Genomic DNA, 25,964 nt, shown 5'->3' with positions numbered 1-25,964 from the left:
TATATATCTCACTAACTTCTCTAAGTGCAGTCAGTAATAGCCAACACAAACACCTACACTGATCAACCAGTTTCCCTTTATTATCCCTTGCTTTAAGCGTTTCATCACACAACTTTCCCCCATCATACTATATTGATTCTATCTGGTCTGTGTCCCAGTGAATGTGATTGTGAATTTTTACACTTACTTTAGCCAATCCTTCCCAGTCTGGACCAGACAGGTACTACGGAGTCATTTTAGGAGTCAGGGATGTCTTCCTTCTTCCCTTTTGCCTCGTCTCATTGCCGTCTTCCACAGTGCCATTCTGCTAAAGCACAGGATGTCCTTAAAAACAGTATAAAGTCTTTTCTCCCAAACTGCTGATCAAGAAGACAGAAAGTGCATAAGGTTATTACCTGACCTCTTACTGAGCTCAAGTTAGTTCAACAGATTGCCTGCATTCTCTGCCAAAATTATGTTGCAGGGAAAAACTGCTCAGCCCGCATAATTTAAACCAAATGAGGATCAAAGTGATTTGTTGATTTATTAATGACACATAATTAGCCAGCCATCAGTGATGCTTACATTCGGGATCAGCAACACAACAGACAGCCTGCAATACGAGACACTCAGTAAACACCTAACAGCTCACAGGACTGTGGGCTACACTGGTGTGTGCCCCTCTCCCGGCAGCGCAGGTTCCCCTCCTTACGCTATTAGAGAAGCCTGTGCAGAGCAGCAACTCTTCCAATTCTGAGAAAACAAAACCCAAAACTATTGTTCAAGCATGTCAAGGAGGAAATCCTGCTGGTTCCCAGTTTGAAAGTATATCCCAAGAGCATGAGGTTTGGTTTTGTGCACGATGCTCACGTTAGTGGGTCTGAATTTGGGAAACCTCTTCAGAAAAGTTATTCCCTGCTGCCCACTAATGGTTACAGCGTGGAAGTGGGCAACTGGAGTTGTCCACAGCACTCCCCTGGGTGCAGAAGGGCATGTTGCCCAGCAAGTCTTGGTCACACGAGTATAAAGAACCTAACAGACCCCTTTGCAACCACAGTCTCCTAATACGGTGCATAGAAGAGGGAAGGGGGACTTTGCCACCCTAGCCATGGAAATGCAGAGGAGCAGGAAAACCTTCTGTAAGAAGGTACAAGCAGCACAGAAGAAAAACGCAACAAAATAACGTACTTTTCAAGGCACTGACATCAGCGCTAGCTGAGCAAGTGTACCACTGTCTCGGCGAGTTCTTTGCATCTCGCTTCTCTTCCAAAATAACATAATCGGGAGCCTGAAGTCAGAATATGTGCTCTCCTGCAGTCCCTGTCACGGCTGTGTTAGCTGATGCGCAAGGTTGGTTACGTTGCTTTCACCACTCCAGGCTCCCTGCGTCAGACCTGCAAACTTTCACAACTCAAGAGACACGGAAGGTCATGTTTGTGCACCCTACTGCCTGCACTGGAAGGCAAAGGGGAAATGCAACTACTCGTACCTACGCTGGAAAGAAGTACTAGTAAGTAGCTAGCATTTCATTACATTTCTTTTTGCTTTGTAGTAGCTTTACAGCTTACCCTCTGCCAAGAATGCCTTTAAGAGAGTTATACTGACCACACTAGAAATAAATCAAGGGCACACTTACTAAAAGGTACCTACAGCTGCCCCTGAGAAGCATGATGTTCAGAACAGATATGGAAAGCCAACACACACAAGTTCTGGCTTACTTTCAAGTTTTGCCAGTAATATAGCTGGTATGCCTTTCAGTATTTGATTTGATTCTTTATACAGTCAGATAAATAGAAAACGTCTTTTTAGATAAAGGTTAAAATAAATAATACATGAGACTACAGAAGCTTGAAAGTGAAAAATGGTATTAAAATGTCTATCCTCTCGAATGCCAGAAAACTAATTATGAGGTATACACCTCATAAAACATACCATGTCACATATCAGTACGGAGGTTTAGAACAGAGGAAAATGCCATTTGCTTCGGTTGAAATACATTCATCTTCTAGGCGGGTGGAAGCTACAGACATCATTTAAGATAGTTTCATTTTGAAAATCACTGTAAGTAACAGTAATCAGAGTCTAAGGAAAAAGCAGAGCCCCTTATCACAGGCAGGCAGAACTGCAGAGCTCGTTCAGCATTTTAGCATTTGCATTTCTTGCTACCACTGGAACATATCTGGTTCTGCTAACAAAACTTATGAAAAATAAGCCATATCAGAGTTGAAAGCAAAAGGTGTAACACCATAGAAAGGTCAGGAAGCTGAAGCTTTTTGTCAAGTCCCCTGGGAAATGTGATGCTGTGAAATGCAAGGCAAGTGTCCTCCAAACACACTGATTTTTAACATTTAACAGTTTACTTCCAGCTCTGTTTCGATTAAAAATTAGCAGAAGTAACTTCCTGACAAAGAACACAAGGATTTTGCTGAGAGTTAAGCAATCACTCCTCTGGGGGAAAAAAAAGAGGGTTTCATTTATTTATTGCAAAGGATTGTTAGATGAATTTATTTAACATGTTTTGTCTCTGAACCTAGGGAACAGGTCAGCAACTCTTATGAATGGAGCAGCTAACTCAGTGCATTTTGAACTGCAGAATGTGCAGAAACACCCACATGTGGAATAACAGCCTGCAGTTTCTGTTTGCTAAGTGCTGGAGAATTAACACTGTGAACACAATAGGAACCGGAAAATAAAAATATTTTGCTTTGAACATAATCTTCCTGAGACCAATTGTGAAGACTCTATGAAGCGGAAAATGGGCTTTTTTAAAATTATAAAACACTCTAGACTGTCCAACTTCAGTATACACTATGTTGCTACATTCATTTCTCATTTTGATTTAAAGATATTCCTCAAAGACTCAGCCATTACATAATTGAAACAGAGAGCATTTTTAAAGAGACCAAGACTCTCTCCTCGTTCTTTGCCCTTCTCGCATATCATGTTCCCGGATCCTCCATGAGCCTCTCACTACACATTTAGGTATACATCAGTGGCAGGAGAGAAACTGAGCCCACAATTAGGTTTACATGGACTAAGTCTCAGACCTGGAACGTCTCTCCTTTAAGAGCTACTGGTTTAGTATCAATTATTATTTCTGAATGCTTAACTTCTTGGTCCTTAGTAGGAAATGCAGGAGACAAATAGACAAAATCTCTTCTCTGAAAAGTCACTGTTCTGCTTAGTACCACCACATGCCATCGACACACCATCATGACCCAAAGGGCAAAACTCAGGTCAAACACAACACAAACAGTTATTACAGGTTCTGTATGGCTGGTAGCAGCAGGTGAAAACTTGCAACGCTAAGAGATAATAAGCATGAACCTCTGTGACAAAAAATACTGCATTGTCAACTTGATAACAGCAGTATTTCCAGGCCACCTTGGATTTCCCTTCCATGCAAATGGCGGTGTCAATGGCCAGGCCCCCGCTTGCCAGCTACTGCTCTCTGCAATAGCTGGACAGGAGCCCATGCTCCTTAACCAGCAAAGCATTGACGTGGCAGGTCAACACCCCATTATCAGGAAAACACAAGCAGAAACAGAAGCCAATCTCTACCTGTGAACAATAGAACCTGGTCTAGAAAGTGCTGAGTCTGTGTTTGCTGTCCCTGGTTACCATTCCATTTCAGTTTTCTTTTTTCTCGTCTGTAATACCACGTCTGTAACTAAAACAGCTTCTGTCAGTACAGTCCAGGGTTGATTCAGGAAAAAATATGTGTTACAACTAGTTATAAGAATTTGTTTTGTAAGTATTTATTCCACTGAATAATTTAGGACAGGACAGACCTCTGGAAGCCCAATGCCCTGCTCAGAGGAGAGCCAGCCTCAAAGTCAGATCCAGCTTCAGTGCTAGAGCAGTTCCCTGCGCTCTCAAAACAGCACTGTTAACTTGCTCTATCGTTTTGTTAAGCAGACAAAGCTTTACAGCTTTACAAGGTGTAGCTTTTGGGAGAGCGGCAATCTTACAGTCCATGCTATAAACAAAGCAATTCAAACCTACTTGTGAAACAGCTACTCTGCTGTGTAGCTGAAAAGGACTAGCTGGCATTCATAGGTAAAAATAGAAACTTTGCTCAAGAGCAATACAAAAAGTCTACTTATGTCCAGGAAAACTTAGTGTTTGGATATTGTGACAATACTTTACTGACGTACTGTGAAATATACTACTCCTAGTATCTTCTTATGGAATAATTCACCTATATTGCCTGTTTTTTTCCTGCGAGACACTTACTGCAAAATCTTCAGTTCCTGCTGAAGAGTGCTCGTACTGTAAATTCCTAATTCGGTTTTCAGACATTAAATTCCCACCTCCTGCTTCAGCCTCTCTTGTTTGTGGCTTTTGATTATATGCTCCGAGTACTTCATGCAGCTGTCAAATCTGGAGAGAAATCCTAAGTCCTTAGCATGTACTTGAGGGTCAATATAATAATAAAATTCCACTTGATTATAACCCAGTGTGTCACTCCAATCGGCGGGAAACGTCTCCTCCTGGTGGCAGAAATGTGCATGGCCGAAGCTCAGTTTGAGCTGAAATGTTCGAAAGCATCTTCTTAGGACAGCCTCAATGGAAAGAGGAGCACAGCTCTTCTGCCCGCAGTCTTCTGTCTGTCCCCACGTGAGTAGTGTGTCCCCATGGGCAGCGTTACAACTACGAAGCCTTCTGGCAGGTTTTTCCTCCAGCTGCGCAGCTGGGGTAATCTGTTCCCTATGGTGTTATCAGGTATGACCATCCCCTCTACGTTCCTGCAGACACATTCACAGTTCTTGTTACTTGGGCGGTCCGTCCTGGTTCATGGCTGAACCAGGTGGACCTGGCATGGCTGAAGTGGTGGACCTGGCATGGCCTGTACCTCTGTGCCCCCAGGCTCAATAACCCCCAGGTGCTCCCTGGGCTCAGCCACCAGTGTGGACTAGTAGTGAAGAGTGCTGTTTGCCTGCAGCTGCAAGCCCCTTGGGAAGCTGCAGCTGCTTGCTTGGCTTCCCAAGGGGCTCCTCAGGTCTTTTAGTTGCAGTCCAGGCCCTGATGTGGCATGCAGAGCAGGGAAATTGCAGACAGCTGCCAGGCAAAGCCCTGAGCCATCAGACAATCTGCAGCAGGGGTACCGGCTGTTAATGGAGTTAATTATGTCCATAGAAATAAAATCTTTCAGCAGAGCAACTGAAACTTGCCACCACAAAATCTGCCACCCCTTTTACCAGAACAGTCCCTGTAGCAGCTGTGCCAGACCCAGTAGAGGGGAAGTCAGACAGACATCTGTTCCTCAGCTCCAGAATATCACACACAGAAGAGTCCTCATGAGGAAGTACTTGCTGTCTGTAACTTCTGCTGGAGCCAGGAGGGCACCTGGCTCAGGGAAGTAGGCAAACTGGGACCCACCTCTTGAAGAAATGACAAGTGACTCATTTTCCAGTTGCCAATATTTTATTCGTATTTTCACAGCTTCATCAGCCTCCTGGAGCTGTCAGTCCTCCTGAGTTGTACTGCAAGCTTGCGATAACACAGCACACAGAGTTGTTCAAGCCAGGACTGTCTTCCTGCAAGGTATGCAAGGACAGCCAATGATTCATGCAATAGCATTACAACCCTGAGGACTGGATGGGAAAGACAACGTGGTGGTTGTACTCGACTCTGCCAACGTGGACTTCCCTAAAGTCGCCAGGGGCTGCTCCTGCTCTGGCACAGCCCCAGCACCCCAGTCGCTGGGAAGAGTACTGAGACCCAAGCGAAGCTCAGCTGGGGTTACAGCCCAGGATAGCTGAGAGATTATTGCTGTCCTGCAGAAAATACCCCTTTCAAGAAGCACCGGTGGGTAAAGGCCTCATGTGGGCCTGAGATAGGCTGGTTGGCAGTGACTGACCTGGCACTCAGAAGTGGGATGCTTTTTGTACAGGGAAGCAAAATAGCAAAGGCAGCTCCCTCCAAAGCCTACAGTCAGCTTTGCGGCTTAGGTTGCTGCAGGGGGTGTCCATCTCCTCCCAGCACTGCTTTCCGAGGAGACCTGGGAAGGGTGTTAGGTGAGAAGTAGAAATGCAAGAGCAGAGGAAAAGCCAAGAGGCAAAAGTCGAAGCGGGAACTGACAACCCAAGTCAGCCACACGCTACCAGCAGCACCCGAGCTGGGGCAGCGGCCAGCTTTGGGGCAAGCGTGGCCTCACAGCCCCAACCCAGAGAACCACCAGCAAGCTTCAGCACAAAGACATTTATGAGGGACAACCCCCCTAAACCTCATGATTCCCCACTACAGACCTTCCCCCCAGCATCAGGAAGGTCTGAGCACTGGAATCGAGCCTGGCTTTCCCTCTGAGACCACCAAAGCAGGGCCGTCTCCCTTCAGCCCAGGAATTTCCCGGGAACTACTGCCTTGGCCCAAGAGGCTGCTCCTGGCATGACCTCTGACTTCAATGGACTCCTAGCTTCTCATATCAGCCTCTTCCCCATCTACGAGCAGTGCTCAGCTGATAATGAATTCAATTCAGTTTGAATACTTCTGTAAGTAGGACTCAAACTCAAATTATTTCATTCCCTGGACGCCGCCACCACTGCAGCCACCTAGGATTTGCTGGGAGTCAAACCCTAATAACACCAGTAAGGCTGACAGAATATTGCTCTGTATGCTGAGTTACTTTAGTCAAAGTAAAGAATATCTACAAAGAGAGGTATAACCTATACACAAGACTAAAATGTTTCACTTTGAAATTACATACTGGTTTCTCTAACCTTTTTTCATGATCACGTTCCAAAGCACTTAAGCTACACTCCATTCTTCATCAAACAAATAGAACAACTGTCTTCTTTTTAAAATAAAATAACATATTACGTTTTCTGGGAAGGCTTTTTTCCTTCCAGATGCCTGCTCAGAACACTTGGAAATATAAAATCACTTACACTTATTTCTGAAAATTTAGGGGGTTCAAATTACCAGCAAATATTTGAATGCACTGTTGCAATTGTTCACTAACAAGTGTTTTAAAGATCAAAGAAACACTGAAGAGTCACTAAGGTGTGGCAATTTAATCCTAAATTAATTCCATATGAATCAAAAGTCTTCAGTATCTCCTTCCACTGTGTTTAACATCTATTGAGAAGACAGATGACTCCTGGCTGGGATTTTCAGGCAGTTCACCATTTGCCTAGGGGGGCAGCCAGAAGAGAAAGCTAATGTGAAATAACAAGATGTGATTTTAAAGTGTAGCAGATATTCTTCCATTAACTTTCATGTGAATACTTATTCCAGAACTAAGATTCTGTAGCTTAGCTAAGGTTTCTTTGCAAATGGACTAAGTACTGCCAGTGCAATTTTTTGGGTGGAATAAGATTATCCAGATGGGATTCTAGTATGGAATAGCCATTTTGAGTCATTATTCTCTTACAAATACACTTACAACCTCCCCTAAAAGGCAGAATTATAATGGGAGCTGCATTAGACCAATATTAAGTGCTAGTAAGAAAGAGGTGGACATTTCAAAAGAAGCTTAGCACTGATATATGTTGAAAGCACCATAAAACTAAATCTGGCTCTGCTGGAGGCGTCTGAATAGGGAAGGTGATCCAAGCACGTTATTACTGTTTAGCAAATATATTCATTGGGTTTTCAGTGGTTTTGCTCAGCTAAGATATTGCATTAAAAAACAAGGTGAATGGGATTTCGCTGATGGAAATAAAGCGTCCGGAGCCTGGAAACATTTAAGTTAACATTTCATAGGAAGTCCCATTGGGTAGATTGCTTTTGTGCAACCCCAGCTTTGGATTAAGATCTGAGGTGAATGAGAGTGTCTGTTGACTGAAAGAGAGCTCAACGATGGAGATACTATTTGCACACAGAGCATTAGCAGAGGATCACTTGCTGAGAAGGCACCTAAACGTCGTGTTAAGACAGAGGATAACAAGAAACATTAGTGGCAAAAAAGGCCGTTATTTAATTCAAAATAGTATTGCAGTGCCTGGTGAGATGTAATTCGTTCTGTGCTCCCTCGCCTGCTAAGGGTCAGAGCATATCCTTCCTGCTGCATTATTCTCTACCTTCAGAAGGAGGAAAATATGTCAGAAAAAAAATCCTTGCTGTCTGTGCCACATCATGATTGACCTGGTCTGCTCAGAAAGCCTTGGAAGAATCTTAACAGAAGTTTCCTGAATTGTAACTGCAGGTTTTATTCAGAATGTTAACTTTCTGCAGGAAAACCGAGAAATCAAAAAGCAAAGTACTAGAACAAATCTTTGGGGAAAAAATAGTCAATAGCCAACTTTCTATTGAAACGTAATTAATAAAACCCATTCAATTGGTCTTGTTCAGCCATAAAGAAGAGTGAAACGTTATGGACATACATAGGTGACCATTAAGGTGCAGAGGAATTTCTGATACTTTTCTCTGCATCTGTAATGCTCTTTGAGCAAACATACGTGTATGGACAGACAGTATAAAATACAGACCTCTTTTCAAGAAGCATGTTCTATCGGTGCAGCTACAGCAATGTGGATCTGATCAAGTCTAACTGGAGGCTTCAAGTTATTTGCCAGCTTAAAAAGTGTTTGCTCAGTGAATTACTCTGAAGCTTTTCTAGCATTTATGGCTAGTATATTCACATAACACTGGCAGAATCTATCCTGAAGTGTTTCCACATTTTTATGATAATGCAATTACTTTCATGTGAGTGGTTTCTTACTCATTCTATTTACAGTGTTTGTAATCGATTCCAGTACATTTTCTTTCTGCCCCAGTTTTCTTCTTTTTTCTAGACTCCTTTTATTCTCAAACATTCTTTGTGACTTGTTCTCACAATCTTCATTTGCAGGATCTTTAAGTGATGTTTATTTTCTAAACAATCTCAGTGCAATTGATTTCAAAATTACCTTTGTTTGACTTCCAACAACCATTTATTTTTTCTGAAAACTGGCCTTGTGCCCTGTATAATAGCTTCAGACTGGTCTTAGGTGAGATCCACTAGTGACAGCCTTAAAACTTCCATCCCAGTTGATTCGGTTCATTATATCCATGCTATTTAATTCATCCAGTGAATTTATATTTTATATTACCGCTTCTCTGCAAAGCAGAAATTATTCTGAAATTTGAGGTGAAGCCATCAATCTTCTGCTCATAACAATTATCTCAGTTACACTTAATTCAGTGTAACAATGGCAACTTGTTCCAGGTCCTTAACCCACAAAATGATTCAAGGATCTCACAAGGACTGAACTGGCAAGCAGAATAATTTTTGTTTCCTTTATCTAGACTTGCAAGGTAAAATAATCAATAAGATGTCCAGCCCCTCCCCAACTCGGGTTAATACAGTGTTTAAGACTGGAGACTTTGCTGGTTTCAACTGCACTGCTGAAAGGTAGGTCACGGAGGTTCTCTCTTTCCCTAACTTTGGGAGTAGCTGATGTTTGAAAAACATTGTTTCTAATAGACAAAGGCACAGGAATTTGGAAGCCGGTATTTTTTAATGCACTTGTGGAAATAGCACATCACTTAGGCTAAATCTGAACAGTAATTCAGCTCTTGCAGGCAGTTCACTACTAAATTAGTTGTAGTTATGATTTGGTTAATCAGTCGTAACGAAGAATTTGCTTTTATGTACACGTCATCACGAAGTCCAGAATTTTGAACCCCAAGTTGTTCCAACATTGCAGCAAAAAGGTAAATTAGAACAAAGACAATATTATTTTTTGTTCTTATTATTCTTATAAGACATCTTCCTGTTATTTAAGCAGAATAATTCCTGAATTGTTGATCTAGGGGAAAAGATTACAAGCTACTTGCTTCTTAGAAACAACAGGGAGACCCCAGGGAAGTCTAAGGGCTATGTATTTTAAACATAACATTAACTAAGTTATATAGTTTTCCATGTTACCAGGACTGATTTCCAGAGATAGGGTTCCAATAAGCTATAATTCCACTTACTCATCAGTAAAAATTAGTTGTTTTCCACCCATGCAAGCTAACACGTCCTTGCATAGAATAATATTCCTTTTGGTTTAAACTGTTATGGCAGAAGTTATTGCTACTTTTTAAACAAGTGCAAGGCATTTCAGGAACGTTTTTCAAACAATATTTCTGCAAAGATCTGTTTTGATGGGAAGGAGATAAGAGTAACATGACATACATCGTTCCCTCTGTACATATATAAATCCCTAGAGTCAAACAGCTAGTGTAAAGCTCCTCTTTACAGGACTTACTCAAAGTGCTGAACTTTAATTAGCAGAGCACAGGATGCCTAGGACTAAACTCATAATGAAGAATCCATCCTGTAAACACTTAGATGCATGCTTGACCTCGTAGCTCAAAATAAACACGAACATCAACATTTACAAGAGTACATGCTTCAGTCTAGTTTGAGTAGCTTTCCATTACAGGCAAACCAATGAGGCTAGGGAGAACTAGGGTCAAGAGAGTGCCATTTACTAAAGTGCTAGCTTGCAGAATAGGACAACTTAAAACAGCAACACTGCTAACCAATTTGCTGGTGAAATAGGAAGGCTACCTCAAGAACAAGCAGGATCTTTTCTTCTTCTTAATATATGGCTGGCTTTCTTTCTTTTTCTTTTTCTTTCTTTCTGTCTTCCTCTCCTTCTTCCTTCCTTCTTCCTTCCTTCCTTTCTTTTCCTTTTCTTTTTCTTTCATTCTTTTTCTTTTCTTTCTTTCTCTTTCTTCTCTTTCTATTTCTTTCTCTTTCTTTCTTTCTTTCTTTCTTTCTTTCTTTCTTTCTTTCTTTCTTTCTATGGCAAGAGGATAGACGAGTCTTATTTACATATCTGGAATGATCTGGAAGTTCCAATACATTTAATTATCTATCTCTAAAACACATAGCATCACTTGGATAGAACAGGAGTATATTAGCTGGGTTGGCTATTTAAGGTTTAGTGAGTAAACCAAGTTCTGGCGGTCAAGACAACTTCAAATCCTTACCTTACCCTATGCAGTACATGGAATAGAAATATAGCATTGCAGTGAATACTCAGGGCTGTTCATTTATTAATCACTGAATACATGGCAACGAGCATGACAGGAACCTGCTGCCTCTCAAGTTTGCAGTTCCCAGCCTGTCACAGTTGCAAAGTGAAAGCAGATAGTTCAAGCTGGGTCCATGATGTATGGCTTAGGAGCCCGGGGTCCAAACTGTGTTTCCTCTACCAGCTTTCCATATTCCTTTACTCCTCCTTCATCCCCTTTCAGTTGTATAAGGTCAATAAAAACATCTCCTGTCAGAATCCTGAGCTCAGTAAGGCAGCTTCAGTGCAACCGCAGTACAAACTATCAACAACACAGGTGCAGCCTCAGTGGGTATGTGGGTATTGGACACTGCTTACCAACCGGAAGCTTAAAGTACTTCAAAGGCAGGTCATTTTAGAGTGAGCATGCCCAGAGTCTAGCCCAGGTTAAAGTCTTTTCAACTATTCCAGCTATGCAAGGAAACACACTGGCACCCAGCAAAGGATCCTGCATTTCTTGCAAGTCCTGGCATCAGAGACAGGAGCTGACCTTCCATTTCTGCAGTGCACGCAGGTTTTCTGTCTGACGCTGACTACAGTGGCTAGAATCTTGAATCAGAGATTCTCCACTTCTGAAGAAACTCAGAAAAAGTAATGCGCAGAGCCTGGTATTGAAGGCAGTGCTGACAGTCAGGTGACAGAGATTTTACTTGCCTCTATCTCAGTTTACACTTTGATTTGGGGTACATAATCCCCCTCTCACCTCTCTTTTCTTCAGCTCAGGTGGAAGAATTAAACAAATGCTTTTATTTTGCAAGGGCACCGATGGTTCTTTGACAGTCCACATGTGCAAACTTGTACTCAAAAGCAAAATCAGAACCTAGACTTTCAGTCAATACCCTGATACATCGGCAGCGTTAAGACACAGCGCCCCCGCCAGACCCCATTTAACCACTAGATGGCAGAACTTAAATCTTGGCTTTGATACTGAAGCTAAACTATAATCTTCAACAGGCGCTACTGAATGAATTGATTTTTATTATCTTACTACTACAATTATATAAATTGATCCTGTATTATCTTTACCGTTTAAAGAACAGCATTTAAGTAAATTATTAATTTCACCAAAATAATGAAAAATTCCATTGCTAAGACCAGATGCCAATTGTTATGTGTTAAAAGTATACCGACACAGAATCCTCTAAATGATGCACAGTCATCTGATCAAAATATACAGAGGAGCAGAAGGCCCTCACATATTTAAATTACTGACACCCACTATGGTATTTCTAACTAGATTTCTGACACTCTAGGTTCTTTGTTTTCAGACTTGTACTGTAGTTGCATGGCAACTATTCTGAACAGCTTAAAAGTACATGGTTAGGTGTATATGACTGTACATGACACAAATCTGAGCAAGAATTCCTTTGCGATCTGCCAACAAAACTTTTGCTTTCACACTCAGGCCATGCTGTAGGCCATTACCTGCGAGCTTCCACCTCAACAGTTCCCAAACTTCAGCTCATATGTGGCTTCCTGTGGTGCACCACATTTAGGGGGGCATTGCAGAAAGAAATAGATTTGAAAGTAAGGCTCTCTGCAGAATGTAGTCTGTAACGTAATGTTCCCCTAGGTGCTGCTTGTGGGAACACAGCAGTCCGGAGCAGACCTCAGTGAACCATTTCATTAACCTACAGATAGCCAGGGAAAGCTGGAGGACACATAGAGATTGTGCTACTGAGGGACACTTCATTTGGAAAACTGCTGTGAAGGGCAACCAGCTCTGCGCTTGGTGGGCTGACAGCTCTAGTTCACTGTCTCCCACTCATCCCAGTCCTAGCCCAGTCTGAGACTGCAGCAGTCCTCTGCGTGGGGCAACCTCAGCAGTCAGGTGGCTGTGTGGAGGATTCCCACAACAAAGGAGTCCACTAACTGCTGTATGCGAAGGCTTTACAGGTTGCCGGGGCTGAAAGCTGCCTCTTGGGAATCCCAAGTATTTGAAACTTCTCGACAGGATGAGAACGAGTGACAAAGGTTTACAGGCTGATAGGGACGTCATCTAGGAATTGAGCACACACGATGTGCTCCAGGGGCTCGTAGGACGCCGCTCGGTGAATAACCCCAAAGAATACTCTGGAAGGAATTTGAGGGTAGACTGAGACTCTTGCCAATGAATTTCCCCAACTCCAAGGAAAGGATGGAAGACTAACACAGTTCCTCATTTGCTGTGAAGTATTTTCATGAGAAAACCCTAAAAAAACCAGAAGTCACAGGCACAGGGACTCCCATGACTGCAACCAATAGGCATGTCATCCTCATTTGTGCCTATCCTGGCTGCAAGAACTGAAACAAGTCATTTCCTTTACCCCTGATTCAGCACAACGCATGATTGCCCAAGAAAACTCTTGGAGGTCCATGCAATGTAATCTTAAAACCAAGAACCCATTTCAGTAAAAATCTTCCTTACAAAGAACGGATTGAGTACAGCACTCACCTTCTAGCAGTCTTGGGAGAGAGACAAAACCACAACTTTTATAATCATCTGCTAAATGAGCAGTGAGATACACTTTTGCAAACTCAGCCCGACTGAGAAGAATAATGGCCTAAACACTCTGTGCTGCAAACAGAACTGGCACCTGCTATAGCCTTCAGATAGCATTACCATATGTCCATGAATAAACATTTGTGCCTCCCAGTCCCATTGTGGCCTCGGCTTCCTTATACACACCCAGGAAATGCTGTAGCAGTGTAATAGTAGCTGCCTATTTCGGTTATAAGAAAGCTTCCCTCCCACAGCAGGGGCTTGGTGGGTCATTTCTCCACACAGAACAGAAAACACCACACTTGCAGAACTTCACTAAGAGAAGTTAGAGCTGCTGAAAAGATTCTCCATTTCTGTTGCTGACCTGCTATTTTACTGGTCTTTGCTTTTCATTTGTTCATCACATTTTGCAACTATTGCTTCAGGATTTAGGTACGAAGCATTTAATTTGTGACTCAAAACTCAGTGGCACATATAGGACGTAGAAGACTGTTCTGTTACAAAACAGTGAACAAAAAAGAACAAATCACAATTTTTTTCTCTGCAAGAGAAGGTGAACCAGGACAGTTATTTCAGGACTTTGTTTCTCTCAAAAAATAATCTCCAAGAGGAACATATTCAAATTATTTTATTACTTCATACTAATATATATGCAACAATCAAAAAAGCTGTCAATTCACAGAGTATCTTAAACTCTTATCTTAAGCTCTAAGGAAAGCACAAAGATTTTAGACATTCTCCAGCTTCCCTTACCACCAGAATCATCACTATTTTGCCGTGTCCTGAAGGAGACGTTGACCTTCGACTTCCCCCACTGCGCTACAAGTATGATTTCATTCTGAAAAACTCAAGTCTTGATGCATCTAAACTACTCCATGAGAACTTCATTCCAACCAGAACCTGGGCCAACCTGGAATATACTTCCAGCATGAATCTACCATGATGAGGAGCTGCTGGCTTAAGAGGTTTCCTTTCCCACGGATAGTAAGGTTTTGAACAACCAAACTCAACCCTCAATACGAGGTGCGCCCAAGCCAGGATTGTAGTACTTAGTTAACAAGAACACCGTTAACTTCTTGACCTGTAGATCCTGCCGCTGATCTCCCGCAGGCTGCAAGCTCCAGCAGTACCAGCGCAGGTCAATCTGCAGAAGTCCAACTGGCAAACAACTGAAAGAGCCATCTTTGGCATCTTCTAGGTTTCGGCGCTCCTTCCTAACGTGGAAGAACCACTTCCGTTTTCTCCCTTTGCTGGATCTTGCTCCCCTGAGACCTGCTCCTTGGCAGCAAAGTCAGCACACGGCCCCATTTGTTTTTACACTTCCCGAATTTTCTTCACCAAAAAAAAAAAAAAAAAGGAGAACGCTGAACGCTCCCTTCCCCCAAAACAGTATCTGTCAGCCCTTTTCGTAGTCCCACTTCCCTGGGTCTGACTCGGAGGCTTAGCAAAAAGCGTCCTAGCTACTACTCTCCACAAATGCCTCCGGAAGAGACTTGTTAAGCTGTATCTACGCTTTCTTCATGGAAGCTCTTGCCTCTCCTCAGCTCTCCCTGTCCTCTCTACCTAACGTGCTTTTCCCTACCATTGGATGCGTTTCGGTTTTCTTTCATCGGGCCCAAACCGCAGAGGGCTCCCCTGCGGCGGGCACCGCACACAGGTACACGTGCCCTGGGACGCTGCGCTCGGGGTGGCGGGGCAGAGGGACGGTGATGCTAGTTAGGACGCCCTGAACTCTGGTGTCTTGCCTTCGACACCGCCATCGTGACATTGACCTTCGCCCGTTGATAGCTCACCAGCTCCTTCTGCTATGAAGCCTGGCCCGCAAGCTTGCCTCGCCGGGGCGGGGACCAAAGAGGTGGGGAAAAGGAGGTGGCCGCCATGTCGCGGCGGGCGGCCTTGACTGGAGGGCAGCCGCCATGTCGCGGCGGACGGCCTTGATCAGAGGGCGGGGGGGAGGGGGGCGGCCGCCATGTCGCAGCGGGCGGCCATGTCGCAGCGGGGGGCCTTGACCGGAGGGCGGGGGGGGGGCGGCCGCCATGTCGCGGCGGGCGGCCTTGACCGGAGGGCGGGGGGGGGGGGGGGCGGCCGCCATGTCGCGGCGGGCGGCCTTGACCGGTGGGCGGCCGCCATGTCGCGGCGGGCGGCCTTGACCGGAGGGCGGGGGGCGGAGGGAAGGCGGCCGCCGTGTCGCGGCGGGCGGCCCTAAGGGAACGGGGGCAGCCTCGGGGTGGAGCCGGCCCAGCTCCCCGCCCCCGGCCGCCCCGGACGGCCAGCAGCCGGGTTGGCGGCGGCGGCGGGGCAGCAGCGGGCAGGCCGTTCCCTCCTTCTCCTCCTCCTCCTCCTGGCTGCCCTCGGTGAGTGCGGGCCTGCGCGCAGGCCGGGCGGAAAGGACGCGCGGAGGCTCCGCGCCTCACGGCGGCAAGAAGCGGCGCGGCGCGGCCCCGCCCCACTGCCTGGATTTGGCCAAAAAAAAAAAAAAAACAAACCCAAAACAGAAACAAAACACAAATAACCTCTCCCAGCCGTTCGGGTTTCCCCGCAGCCGTCCGGCGGGTTGCAAGGCCGAGGCGGATGTTTGTCCGGTGGGGCTCGGTGCGCGGGCGCGGATCGGGGGTCAGTGCGCGGCTGCGGTTGGCGGCAGCGGCGCGGTTCTCCCTCGTCCCTTCGCTGGAGGTTGTCCTCTGCTGCTTGAGGTCCTCCTCGAAAGCTAGCGTGTGCGTGTGTGTGAGAGAGAGATCTTTACCTCAGTAGTCTTTAGCGTCAGCGGGAAACGGAGTGTAAAACAGAGGATTCCCTCGCCAAACCCTTGGGAATGGTTTAATGTCTGCTAGCGCGCCGCCCTGCTGCTGTCCGGATCGGCTCCAGATTATGGATCCGCCACGCTGAATTAGGAAGACCACCCCGGAGAGGTGTTGACCCTGGAGTGTCTGCTTGCTCTTCTTTCGCTGGGGGCGGGGGCGGGGGGGGGGGTGCGAAGCGATTGTGCGCCATCCCGCTCCGAAACTCGTGGGGATTGTTACTTCTTCGGAGAAAATGAGAAGGATTTGGTGGGCACAGAGGAGGAGGCGCAGCTGACTGCTGTGGTCTCACCCCCCAGCAGGGTCTGTGGAGCGTGTGAGGACTTGCTCAGAAAGTTGTCACAGCTTTACTGGTCATGGGTTTTGTAAGAAGGAGAAAAAATTCCCGTGGAGGTCTTCGGGGTCTGAACGCTTGGTTGGTGCTGCTTTGCCGAGTGTTAGCGTGTAGACTAGTGCTGAGCCGAGGACCCTTTCGAAGCACCGTTTTTTAGCCCTTGAAACGTTTTGCAGCCTGGCTTCTTTCTTCCTCACCTTGTTCCCTTTAACCAGTGAGTAATATGCTCCCACTTGGTTATGAGTCAAGGACTTTTTTGTAGTGATGGCAGAAGAGCTGACACAATTGTTGCAGAAAACCACAGAAGAAATGTTCTCAGTATATACATAGCAAGAATAGCACGAAATCTCTTTCGCTAGTATTTTCCGACACAGGCTCTCACGGTAGGATTTTACCACATAATAGCTGGAGATTTTCTCCCTCCCTGGAGTAGTGGTCCAGTTCATATCACTGGGAAAGTCTGAACTGGAGAGTGTCCCCTTTTTTTCTGGAAAAGGATTTGTGTGGACATGGCATGAGAAGTTACAACTTTTTCCCCATCATGCTAGATTTATTTCACATCAGTAATAATCCTCTCATTAGCTCTTGGTCCTGAAAGGACTCCTTCTTCTTACACCTCTCTGATTGCTCTGAAACCATTCAGATGGCACGCTGCACAAGGGGAGTTTTAGTCTTGCAGAAGGAGCAAGTCCAGTTACAGAGCTGCTTTGGTGGTAATGGAGTGACTAGAAAGCTGATGCACTATACTCCCATTTTGTTTCTCATGCCCATGCACCTCTGCAGTCATCCTTCCAGCCTTCATGTGAGTCTTCTGAGACAAAAAGACCAATGCTGAGATTTCTTTCTATCCTGTGGACTGAAATTGAAACCAAATTCCAAATCAAACCTTTGTACACACTTAGAGCACTTTCCTGTATTTCCAGGCTCCTTGCAGCGCTTCCACATTAGCTGTGGTAGGAACATGCAGAAGCATGTTCTCCTGAATATTTTAGTAACGTGAAAGCTGGTTCTTTATTAAAACTACTTCAAGCTGCATATTTATTAATGAACAGTTTAAGATTGCTGACAGAAGAGGAATGAGTAACAAATTTGTACGGAGGTAGGAAGTAGGTTAAGGTTCAGAGTTGTTCTTTCTGGGAGAAAAATTCGAGGCTTTTCAGTGTTCTGTAGTCTCCCAAAAAGCGTTCCTGTATTCTTAGGTATAATACTACTTGCTTTGCTTCCGGTAAAAAAAAAAAAAAGTTTCCACTTTTTAACTAGGACTCTCAGTGGTGAATCTGCTGACACAGTGTTTCTTTAACACTTATGCCTGCTCCATTATGGTCTGAATTTTGCTAACTGTAAGGTTTGCTTGTGTTCCAGAAGCAGTCTGAGGATACTGCCTATGTGTGCTTCTCAGAGTCATCAAGAGAGGAGAGATGGGTGCAAAAGAAGTCTTTCCGCTGTCTCTTAAGCAAAAGGTTGAATTAAGCACGTTGGAGGGAGGGAGCAGGTAGCATTTGGCTTTGGATGTCTTGAGGATTGTCATTTGGATGACTTGAGGGCATTTAAAATCCACGTCTTGGAACTGGGCACTTACGAAACTTCCAGCTCTCTTGGAGTTGGAGTTTCTTTAAGACCTAAGGAACTGATTTCACAAGCTTGACCTCTGAACTAGACCGTAACTTCCTAGGTTTGTAATACAGTGGTGCTAACAAAAGTGAAATGGTGGCAATAGCCTGTAAAATGTGTAGATTAAAGGAATATGCAATGGAAGTGTAGCACATGATGACTTTGAATAAAAATACATTTTTGTGCTGCAGGCATCTGAAGCAAGCCATAAAGTCAGGAGTCCAGAGTCCTGTTCCTGTTCCAGTATAGAGTCTCTTTGAGCCTTGACATGGAAAAGGTTCTGTGAAACTTTGCACAGCTACAGTGTTTTAAAAAATATCCTGTACATGTTACTGAATTTTCTTCCAATGTGCAGTAGTGGTGTAGTTTATATCAGCAAAATAGTTACTCGTCAAATTGTTAGTGGCCTTCTCTTTGTGCTTCTCCGCTGCATGGCTCCTTAAAGACGCTCTTTCTCAGAGCTCTGTTAGCGCTGAAATCTCCTCACCGACTGTTCACAGCAGTGCTGCGCTATGTATTTCATAAATGCTGACTGGCCTTATCTGTCGCAGATAGAGTAAGTGTTAAATAGGAAGAGCTTCTCTTTATCAAAACAAGAAATGTCTGTTTATTGCAACCGTACCTGTACTCATATGTTCTGTGCTGGGTGCATGCAAAAGTAATTACGGCTAGATGCATTATAAAACAAGACTCTACTTGTTCTAGTAGTCATGTGGCAGAAGTGTTATCCAAATACTGGTGGGATTTGGGTCTTTTTTTTTTGCTAATAAATGCTAAGGTGACAAATATTTTGCTTAAGCAACTTGAATATTTAAACTAGGATTTTTATCCACCAAATGTCTGCTTTCTCTTTTTCCTAAACTGTCTTGAGTTATCACTGATTGTATACTGTGGCTGGATTTATTCACTGAAGTATTACTGCTGCATACAGCTGACTCATACTGGGAGAGACTGAATTTCTCCATCAAAAAGGCAGACTTCTGGCAACATGCTTGAAATGGATGTTTTCAAGTAAGGTAGGCAGAGCATGTTGCAATTCTAACAGGACGGAAGCTTCTACCTGCTGGATCTTCTGCAGTTCATGGGTGAGAGATCAAGAGCTTAGGCAAACTGGAAGTACAAACTTCAGCGTTTTTACTTAAGGCCCATCACTGAGCAGAATGTGAAACGGTGAGAAAAGCTATTTAAGTGGCAAAGGTCATTTGCTCTTGGGGAACAAAGCTTGAAGCATTAATCCTTAGTTTAAGAGGTGCTCTCTAGCTGTACGTAGTCCTTAGTAATGTCAGAAAATACATGTTCAGTATTATCTCGATGGCTTTCTGGTTCAGTAGTCTGGTGCTCTGCTGCAGCTCCCCTTAGGTTAAGGTCAGCTATTTGTTCTTGCTATTTAGAGGTGCCTTGTCAAATATGTGGCAGAAAGTACAGATACATACCCAAAGGCAATCTGACCTAGTGTAGGAGATAAAACTAAGCTAAAGTACTCCCATGAGGGGCGTGAGGGGAGGTTGATAATCGAAGAGACCGGACCAGGTTCAGCATAGATGGTATATGCTGTGTTTTTCAAGCAAGGCCACGGGTATTCCAGGCTTCCATCTGTCTTCTATTTCCCATCCTGAAGCAAAGCCTTTCATCGGTGAAGTCCCAGCAGCTCACCACTCTTTCAGTCAGGAGTTTTTTCTTTGCAGGTACCCATGGTAGCTGCAAGTTTAAACCTTCCAGGCTTGACGAGTCACCAGCTTTTCTTTCATGGCTGGAAGAATTCCGCCTTTGCTTTCAGTGAGTGAAACTTTCTCTGGCACGTCTTGCATCCTGTTAGGGGTCAAATTAAGCTATTCCCTTGCAGATTCTGTGTTGCTCACTCTTTCCTCCCAGCTGTGGTAGAGAGTTTACCCGCTTCTGGGGGAAAAGAACTTTTACCAGTTGGAATCTCTGTTAGTCAGTCAAGCAGTTGTTAAGTATTTAGTTTTCTGGACATATGCTTAAAGTAGTATCTGCCCGTTACCCTGCCGGCACCCTGGCATGATTTGGAAGAAGACAAGCAAGAAACCAAACACTGGATAGACGAGACGGTGCTGTAGATTTGTTCCCTTTCCCTTGTTGTGTAGGTCCGTGCTAAAAAGCTGAATGATTCTACCTGTTCTGTTCCTATATTATGGCCTGAAGCTTAAGTGGAAGTTCCCTGGTCTGGCGGCTGCTTTTTCTTTGTGCAGTCCAAGCAAAATAAACCTGTGTTCTTGGTTGGTCCTTAGGCGCTTCTGTAATAAATGTGATTACTATTCTCAGGAGTCTTTTCCCAATACCAGTCTCACATAAAACAAAAGACTGTGCTTTACTATTAGCATGTATTTTAGCAGCAGAATACTCTGTGTGCTGAGACTTTATCTCATTCTGTAGGGAGAGAGAGGGAGAGATGAGTGGATTCCCCTGAGATTCCTAAAAAACAGAAGCATTGATCTGGTACAGCAAACAAAGGGAAGAGCAGCAATGTTTCAAAAAAACCCAGCAACTTGTTTTTTGTGGGGTGAGGACATTTGATTTGCTTTATTCACATTTACCTTCAGGCTCTTCCGCTGCTCTAAAGAGAGTGGAATAGCAGGTTAATAAGTGACATCAAAGAACTGCTCTGGTAGCTTTAGATTCTCTCCTAGGTATAGCGAGAGACTAAGCAGCACACCTTTTCCCTTTTTACCCTCTGCATGAGATAATTTTCTGCAAGTGCACAACAAAAGGATGCCTCAGGTCTCTTTCTCAATTCCATTGTTTTTGGTAAAATTTCAGCTCGTTTCAATTGCTCCAAGTCACACTTGATGCTTTTGAAAGGATCTGAAGTGGAGTCCCGGACCTACAGTCAATGGAGTATGCTCTTTAAATAATACCTCAGTGTTGAGAAATGAGTTCTTTCCTACTAGAAGGTGGTGGTGTGTGACTAGCATTATGTTTATGTTGGATACTCAGAAAAGTTAAGTCAGCTAAAAAGTGAAATTGGCACCTGCAGCACCTGTTAGCACCTGTTTAAATCCCCTGTGAATGTTCTTTTCAAAAAAAGTGATTTTAGTTACTCCTTTTGGTGGAGATCCACATGAAATTTAACACACGCTGAAGGTAAGTTGGTTTAGTTGATTAACTTAGAAGTCGCAAGGAGAGGAAGGGTACGCACACCCTTTTCTTTCTGTCCCGTGGGGCTGTGTGTGCTTCTAGCTACATGAAGGTCATCAGATCATGCAGTCTTCAGGCTATGGTAGGGATCTCCGTACACAGTACAGCCAGTAGGCCCTTCTGCATTGGTCCTTTCTTACAAGTAAGCATGTGCGGGCTCATGGTGGATGCTGAGTTTACTGACCCACTCAGTACAGATGGAGTGAAGAATGTTGCTCTACTCAAGTTTTTCTGCTGTGAGTGCTCTGTTAGAAGTATCACAATATAAAACTACTGTTGCCAGAGAAATCTGAACCCTCCGGATTCGTATCTACTGATAGAGACAGTACGGAACAGCTGTTATTGCTATGGGTTCTTTCTCTAGTCGGAAGGGCAGATGTTACGTGGATGAAAAACAACTTCCTTGTTTTATATTTGGAAAGGTACGACTTAATTTGCCCCTCTTGGTTTTCAAGGTTTCTGTGCTGCTGCTTAGAATCCTTTTGCACTTTTACCTCTGTGGGAGAGTTAAATAGAGGTGGGATACAGAAAAGCTGAAAATCAAGCTTTTTGTGAAGAGATGACATGCAATCTGTGGGTAGATTCTGGGTATACTGTAAAAAAAGGTGGGGCGAGGTGGCACAGTGCCATGGTCAGCCTGCTTCCAACTTGAGTTGAGCAACTTCAATGCAATCGGCTGGGGTGGATAACAATGTTGATAGTGAGCCTAGGTTTGAAGATGGTCAGCGCTGATGTTAGCCAGATTATCAGATGTGCACAAAAATATGTTAGTAAGCACAGGAAGGGCTAAAATGCAGCAATTATTTGTCTGGTATGCCTTATATAATTCATGCAGTTCTTAAGTGAACATTCAAATAAACAAGAATGGACGTCTTAGCAGAAGGTAAGATACTTGAAGGGAGAAGGACAAAGAAGGGAATGTCACCGCTTTAGAAAAACGTAATTGAAGACAGTGAAGTTCACAGTACTGCGCAAATGGCAAATTTTTATTTGCTAATAGCTAAAAACTAAATATCTGTATATCAGATTCAGCTTTTAGCATGTGGTCACAGAGATGTGAATTCTGTGGGGCAGAAGGAAGCTAGGCTGAAACCTAGCTATTTTTACCTATTTTATGGGAACTGTGATGGTCTCCTACTTTGTGATATTTTTCCTCTCTCATTCTGTTATCCCTTGTCTTCCTTGGTCCTGCCCAAATACTTGTGTTACTACTTTTCCTCTTGTTTATAAAACGAGAAAAAAGTTACTTCTGCGTACTTACCTGGAAATTAGTTTCACTCTGACTCTTACGGCGTCCGGCCCCAGCTTTAAGAGGCTTTCATTCCGAAAACTGATTTTATAAGATACGCTTTTTTCTTAGTCTTCTGGTCCACTGCACGTATATCTGACTTTGGAGTTCGAGCTGCTGACTTGAGAAGTGAAAACAATTTTCTGTTGCTCTACAGAGGCAGTCTGAAGGAGATGGAGCAAAATGAGATTCTGTTCTTTTTTTGACTCTCCAGTTGATCCATTTTCTTAGATTCCAGTCAGCCAGACCCCCTGAATTCATAGGCTTGTGCCCAGGATCACATAAATGCTACAGAACAGGTGTCTGGAACCCAGATAATCAGGGAGGGGGAGAAGTTGGGGCCAGAGCTGCTGTTGTTTCCCAGGGCCAGAACAAGCACAGTCTGTGTGGCTGTCTTATGGCTGTTAACACTAAAAGGTCTCAAAGGCCCGTCCGTCAAAGGATGTGCAATTCATACCTGATTTTATTCTTTGAAAAAGCAATGCAAGGGAAGAGAAATTCCCGCATAAAGACAGGAGTAAGGCTGTATAAAACCAAAACAACAACAGACCTGTAAATAGAACCTGAGGTTTCAGGCGTTCCCAAAAAATTAATAATGAGTTAGAACGTTTCCACGTGCTGGAAGAGCAGTGTCCTTTATTGTTAAATTGTTAGCTTGTTCCTTGGCATGCTTTGGCCTAAGCCAGCGCTCTCAAAAGAGCCCGGGGCACAATTCAGGACTTAAAACATCCTGGAGACTGTTTCAGTAGGCAGTCTGCATGCAGTCGACTTCTTTTGGAAGGTGAGAGAGGTTGCTGGTGTGAAATCAGGCAACTTTATGCTAGTTGGCCATGATATTTGGGAACGTTCCTCGGTACTTTAACTCACTTGCATAAATGAAGCTGAAAAGTGCCAAATCCCAATGGAATACTCCATCTCCTCCCCCCCCCCCCCCCCCCCCACACACACATGCTTTGAAGATCTCAAACTGAGTTAATGTTTACTGTGGAGTGTGAGGCACGATTTAATTTTGTTTTGGTAGGGAGTCTAACAAATATTTCCGAATTCGAGAGGGCTCCCTGTTTCTCAGATAATCAGTCAGGGCTTATAGTCTTACTGTAGCTTTCTTTCTCAAGCCATTGTACTTTCTGTTTGGTTGAAATATTTTTTTCTTTTAATTTTGAGTGGAAATGCTTGTCCGTCCAGCTTTAGACCAATGCCGTGTAAGACACGGGACCACACAGCTGTAGTGGTTCCTAGATCACAGAGGCCTGCAGGGCTATCTAAAAGCAACATAAAGAAGGTAATAGTGCAGACATTTAACCTTCTTTGTAAACCATGTGTCGTAGCTATATTATTCAAAATACTCTTACCTTGCTCCAGGCCTTTTGTCTCTGAGGACATATTACGAGCAGATCGTAGGGGCGCGAGCATGGCGAATATAGTCTGTGCAGGACGTTTCTGACTGATGTAGGCTTCGCGTGTGGGACAGATGTAAATGATGTGAAAATGACAATGATTTATCTTTTGTGTTTTAGGGATTACAAGGCTCTTTAACCATGAGCAACCCTTTTGCACAGCTTGTGGAGCCCCTGGACCCCAGAGAGCCTCTGAAGAAGTTCTTTAATCTAAACAAACTGGAAGATGTGAGATATGGTATGTTGACTGCAGGAGAAAGGAATATTCTGAAACACCTGCCTGGACTTACTGGTTTTGGTCATCATTGATGCTGAGCAGAACTGGAAGAGACACTGAACGATGGATGCTACTTGGTCTCTGAGCGTGCAGTCATGGAGAGGACTATGTATTCTAAAGGCAGTTCTTGAAAATGAAATTTTAGCAAAATTTAAGTCTGGAAGTTTAGAATTATGAAACTGCCGTCAAGCTGTTAGTATTGTTTTCCTAAACGTCTTCTGGGCACAGACTGCATGTTGCAGTTGTATATATCCTGAGAGGATGAGGAGAACTAGCCAAAACACTTAAGAGAATAAGCCGTCTCATACCTTGCTGCTGTGCTAGGCGGGAAAGGATCGATCATGGGCATGTCTGACTTAATCATCCAGAAAGGTTGTTCAACTTTGAAAAGCAAAAAAAGGGGAGGGTAGAAGAATCCTTTTCAGAGGAGGCTTTGTCTTTGCTTCATCAGACATTTCCTGAATATCCTCAGGCATCCTTTTTGTGGCACTGGTAAAAGTCCTACAGTTCATGCCACTGACTTAGAAGGCCAGTATCTATAGCTTATGGCTGTCTGTGTCTTTTTTTTTTTTTTCCCCTCCTCTGTCAAAGAGGAAACGTTTGGTTAAGGAGAATTCAGGAACCAAAACTGCAAGAGAAGGAACTCTTACTCTGAATGTCATCAGTGCATATCCATTGCAAACTCAGACAGAGTATGTAGCTCAGAAATGAATAAATGCTGGACTCGGTCTCTGAAAAGCAATGGGGAGTCTTTAGAAACAGACAAATACGTGTATGGTATTACCAGTTGATGTCTTCCAGAATCCCAAGAGTGATAAGCTCCACATCCTTTAGAGGAAAAGGAGAACAACTCCCACTGTTCAAACAGAGAAATGCACTAAGTTAGCAACAGATAAAACAATACAAATTAAATAATTCTGAATGGCTGTGTCCTGAAACAGGAGAATTTCTCCCTTTTTTTTTTTTAAAGCAACATGTACATTCCGTGCTATATGATGGATGCTATATATAGTGCAATGCTCAATAGTGGGTGCTGTTTTTATGATAGCGCTAATGAACTCCCACTGTGATTCTGTAGCCTCTGTGCCTTGGGGCCCTAAGAGGAAACTTTTCAATATATTTTTCAATAACAGTATTCTGAAAAGAAGTCAAAAACTATTAAACGAGGACAGGGAGAAAAGATAATTTTTATTTTTCTTCGCATACCTTGCTCCCACTGGAACTTTCAGGACTGCTCTAATGTTATTTTGTGTCAAGTATAAATATTTCCATCTTGAGGCTGAAGGAGCTTCTCCATCTCTGGAGAAGAAAAGATTGGCTAGATCAATAAATGCTTTCCAACAGGCCGAGTAGAAAATTGTTTGTGTTTCTCTAGTGCATTTATACAGCTGGATCCGGTGGCAAGAGTGAGGGTATAATGAAGAGAAGCAAGATGAGCGCATTGTGTTTTCAGAGTAGAGTTGCTGCGGTGGGAAAATAGGCCGCGGAAAAGAGTCCTTTCAGGCCAGTTTCAAAGGCGCCGAGTTAATAAACCTGCTATAAGAGCTGAGAGGAACAGGTCAGTTAACACTGACTTCCTGACGCAGCCAGGAAACCAGGCGCGGGTGTCTGATACTTTTGCCTGCGGGGATATGGAGACAGTACTTGAAGA

The 25,964-nt window shown here is 43.9% G+C and overlaps 2 protein-coding genes across 9 annotated transcripts in view; one reads left to right on the top strand and one right to left on the bottom strand.

Moving 5' to 3' along the window:
- The window catches only part of DGKQ (diacylglycerol kinase theta), a 113,084-nt gene extending 111,788 nt beyond the window's left edge, over positions 1-1,296 (bottom strand). The window contains exons 1-2 of one of the 3 annotated variants that reach the window (XM_009677664.2): positions 1,168-1,296; positions 188-356 (exon numbers count right to left, since the gene is read on the bottom strand). The gene's annotated coding sequence lies outside the window, so the exon portion shown is untranslated. The remainder of the gene's footprint in view (positions 1-187; positions 357-1,167) is intronic. The other 2 variants (XM_009677665.2, XM_009677663.2) reach the window with 2 other exon arrangements.
- A 13,567-nt stretch (positions 1,297-14,863) lies between these two features.
- The window catches only part of ACO1 (aconitase 1), a 36,100-nt gene continuing 24,999 nt past the window's right edge, over positions 14,864-25,964 (top strand). Inside the window, exons 1-2 of one of the 6 annotated variants that reach the window (XM_068928750.1) lie at positions 14,864-15,109; positions 24,157-24,274. In XM_068928750.1, coding sequence (XP_068784851.1) covers positions 15,041-15,109; positions 24,157-24,274 — 187 coding nt within the window. In that variant the 5' untranslated portion in view covers positions 14,864-15,040. Of the gene's footprint in view, positions 15,110-15,679; positions 15,807-16,013; positions 16,035-16,059; positions 16,362-19,926; positions 19,972-24,156; positions 24,686-25,964 lie in introns of those variants that run through there. The other 5 variants (XM_068928753.1, XM_068928755.1, XM_068928756.1 and 2 more) reach the window with 5 other exon arrangements.

This window comes from Struthio camelus, chromosome Z, assembly GCF_040807025.1.
Source record: "Struthio camelus isolate bStrCam1 chromosome Z, bStrCam1.hap1, whole genome shotgun sequence".
Taxonomy (NCBI): domain Eukaryota; kingdom Metazoa; phylum Chordata; class Aves; order Struthioniformes; family Struthionidae; genus Struthio; species Struthio camelus.
The sequence above is the reverse complement of the archived record's forward strand: the minus strand, read 5'-3'. Positions and strand labels throughout refer to the sequence as shown.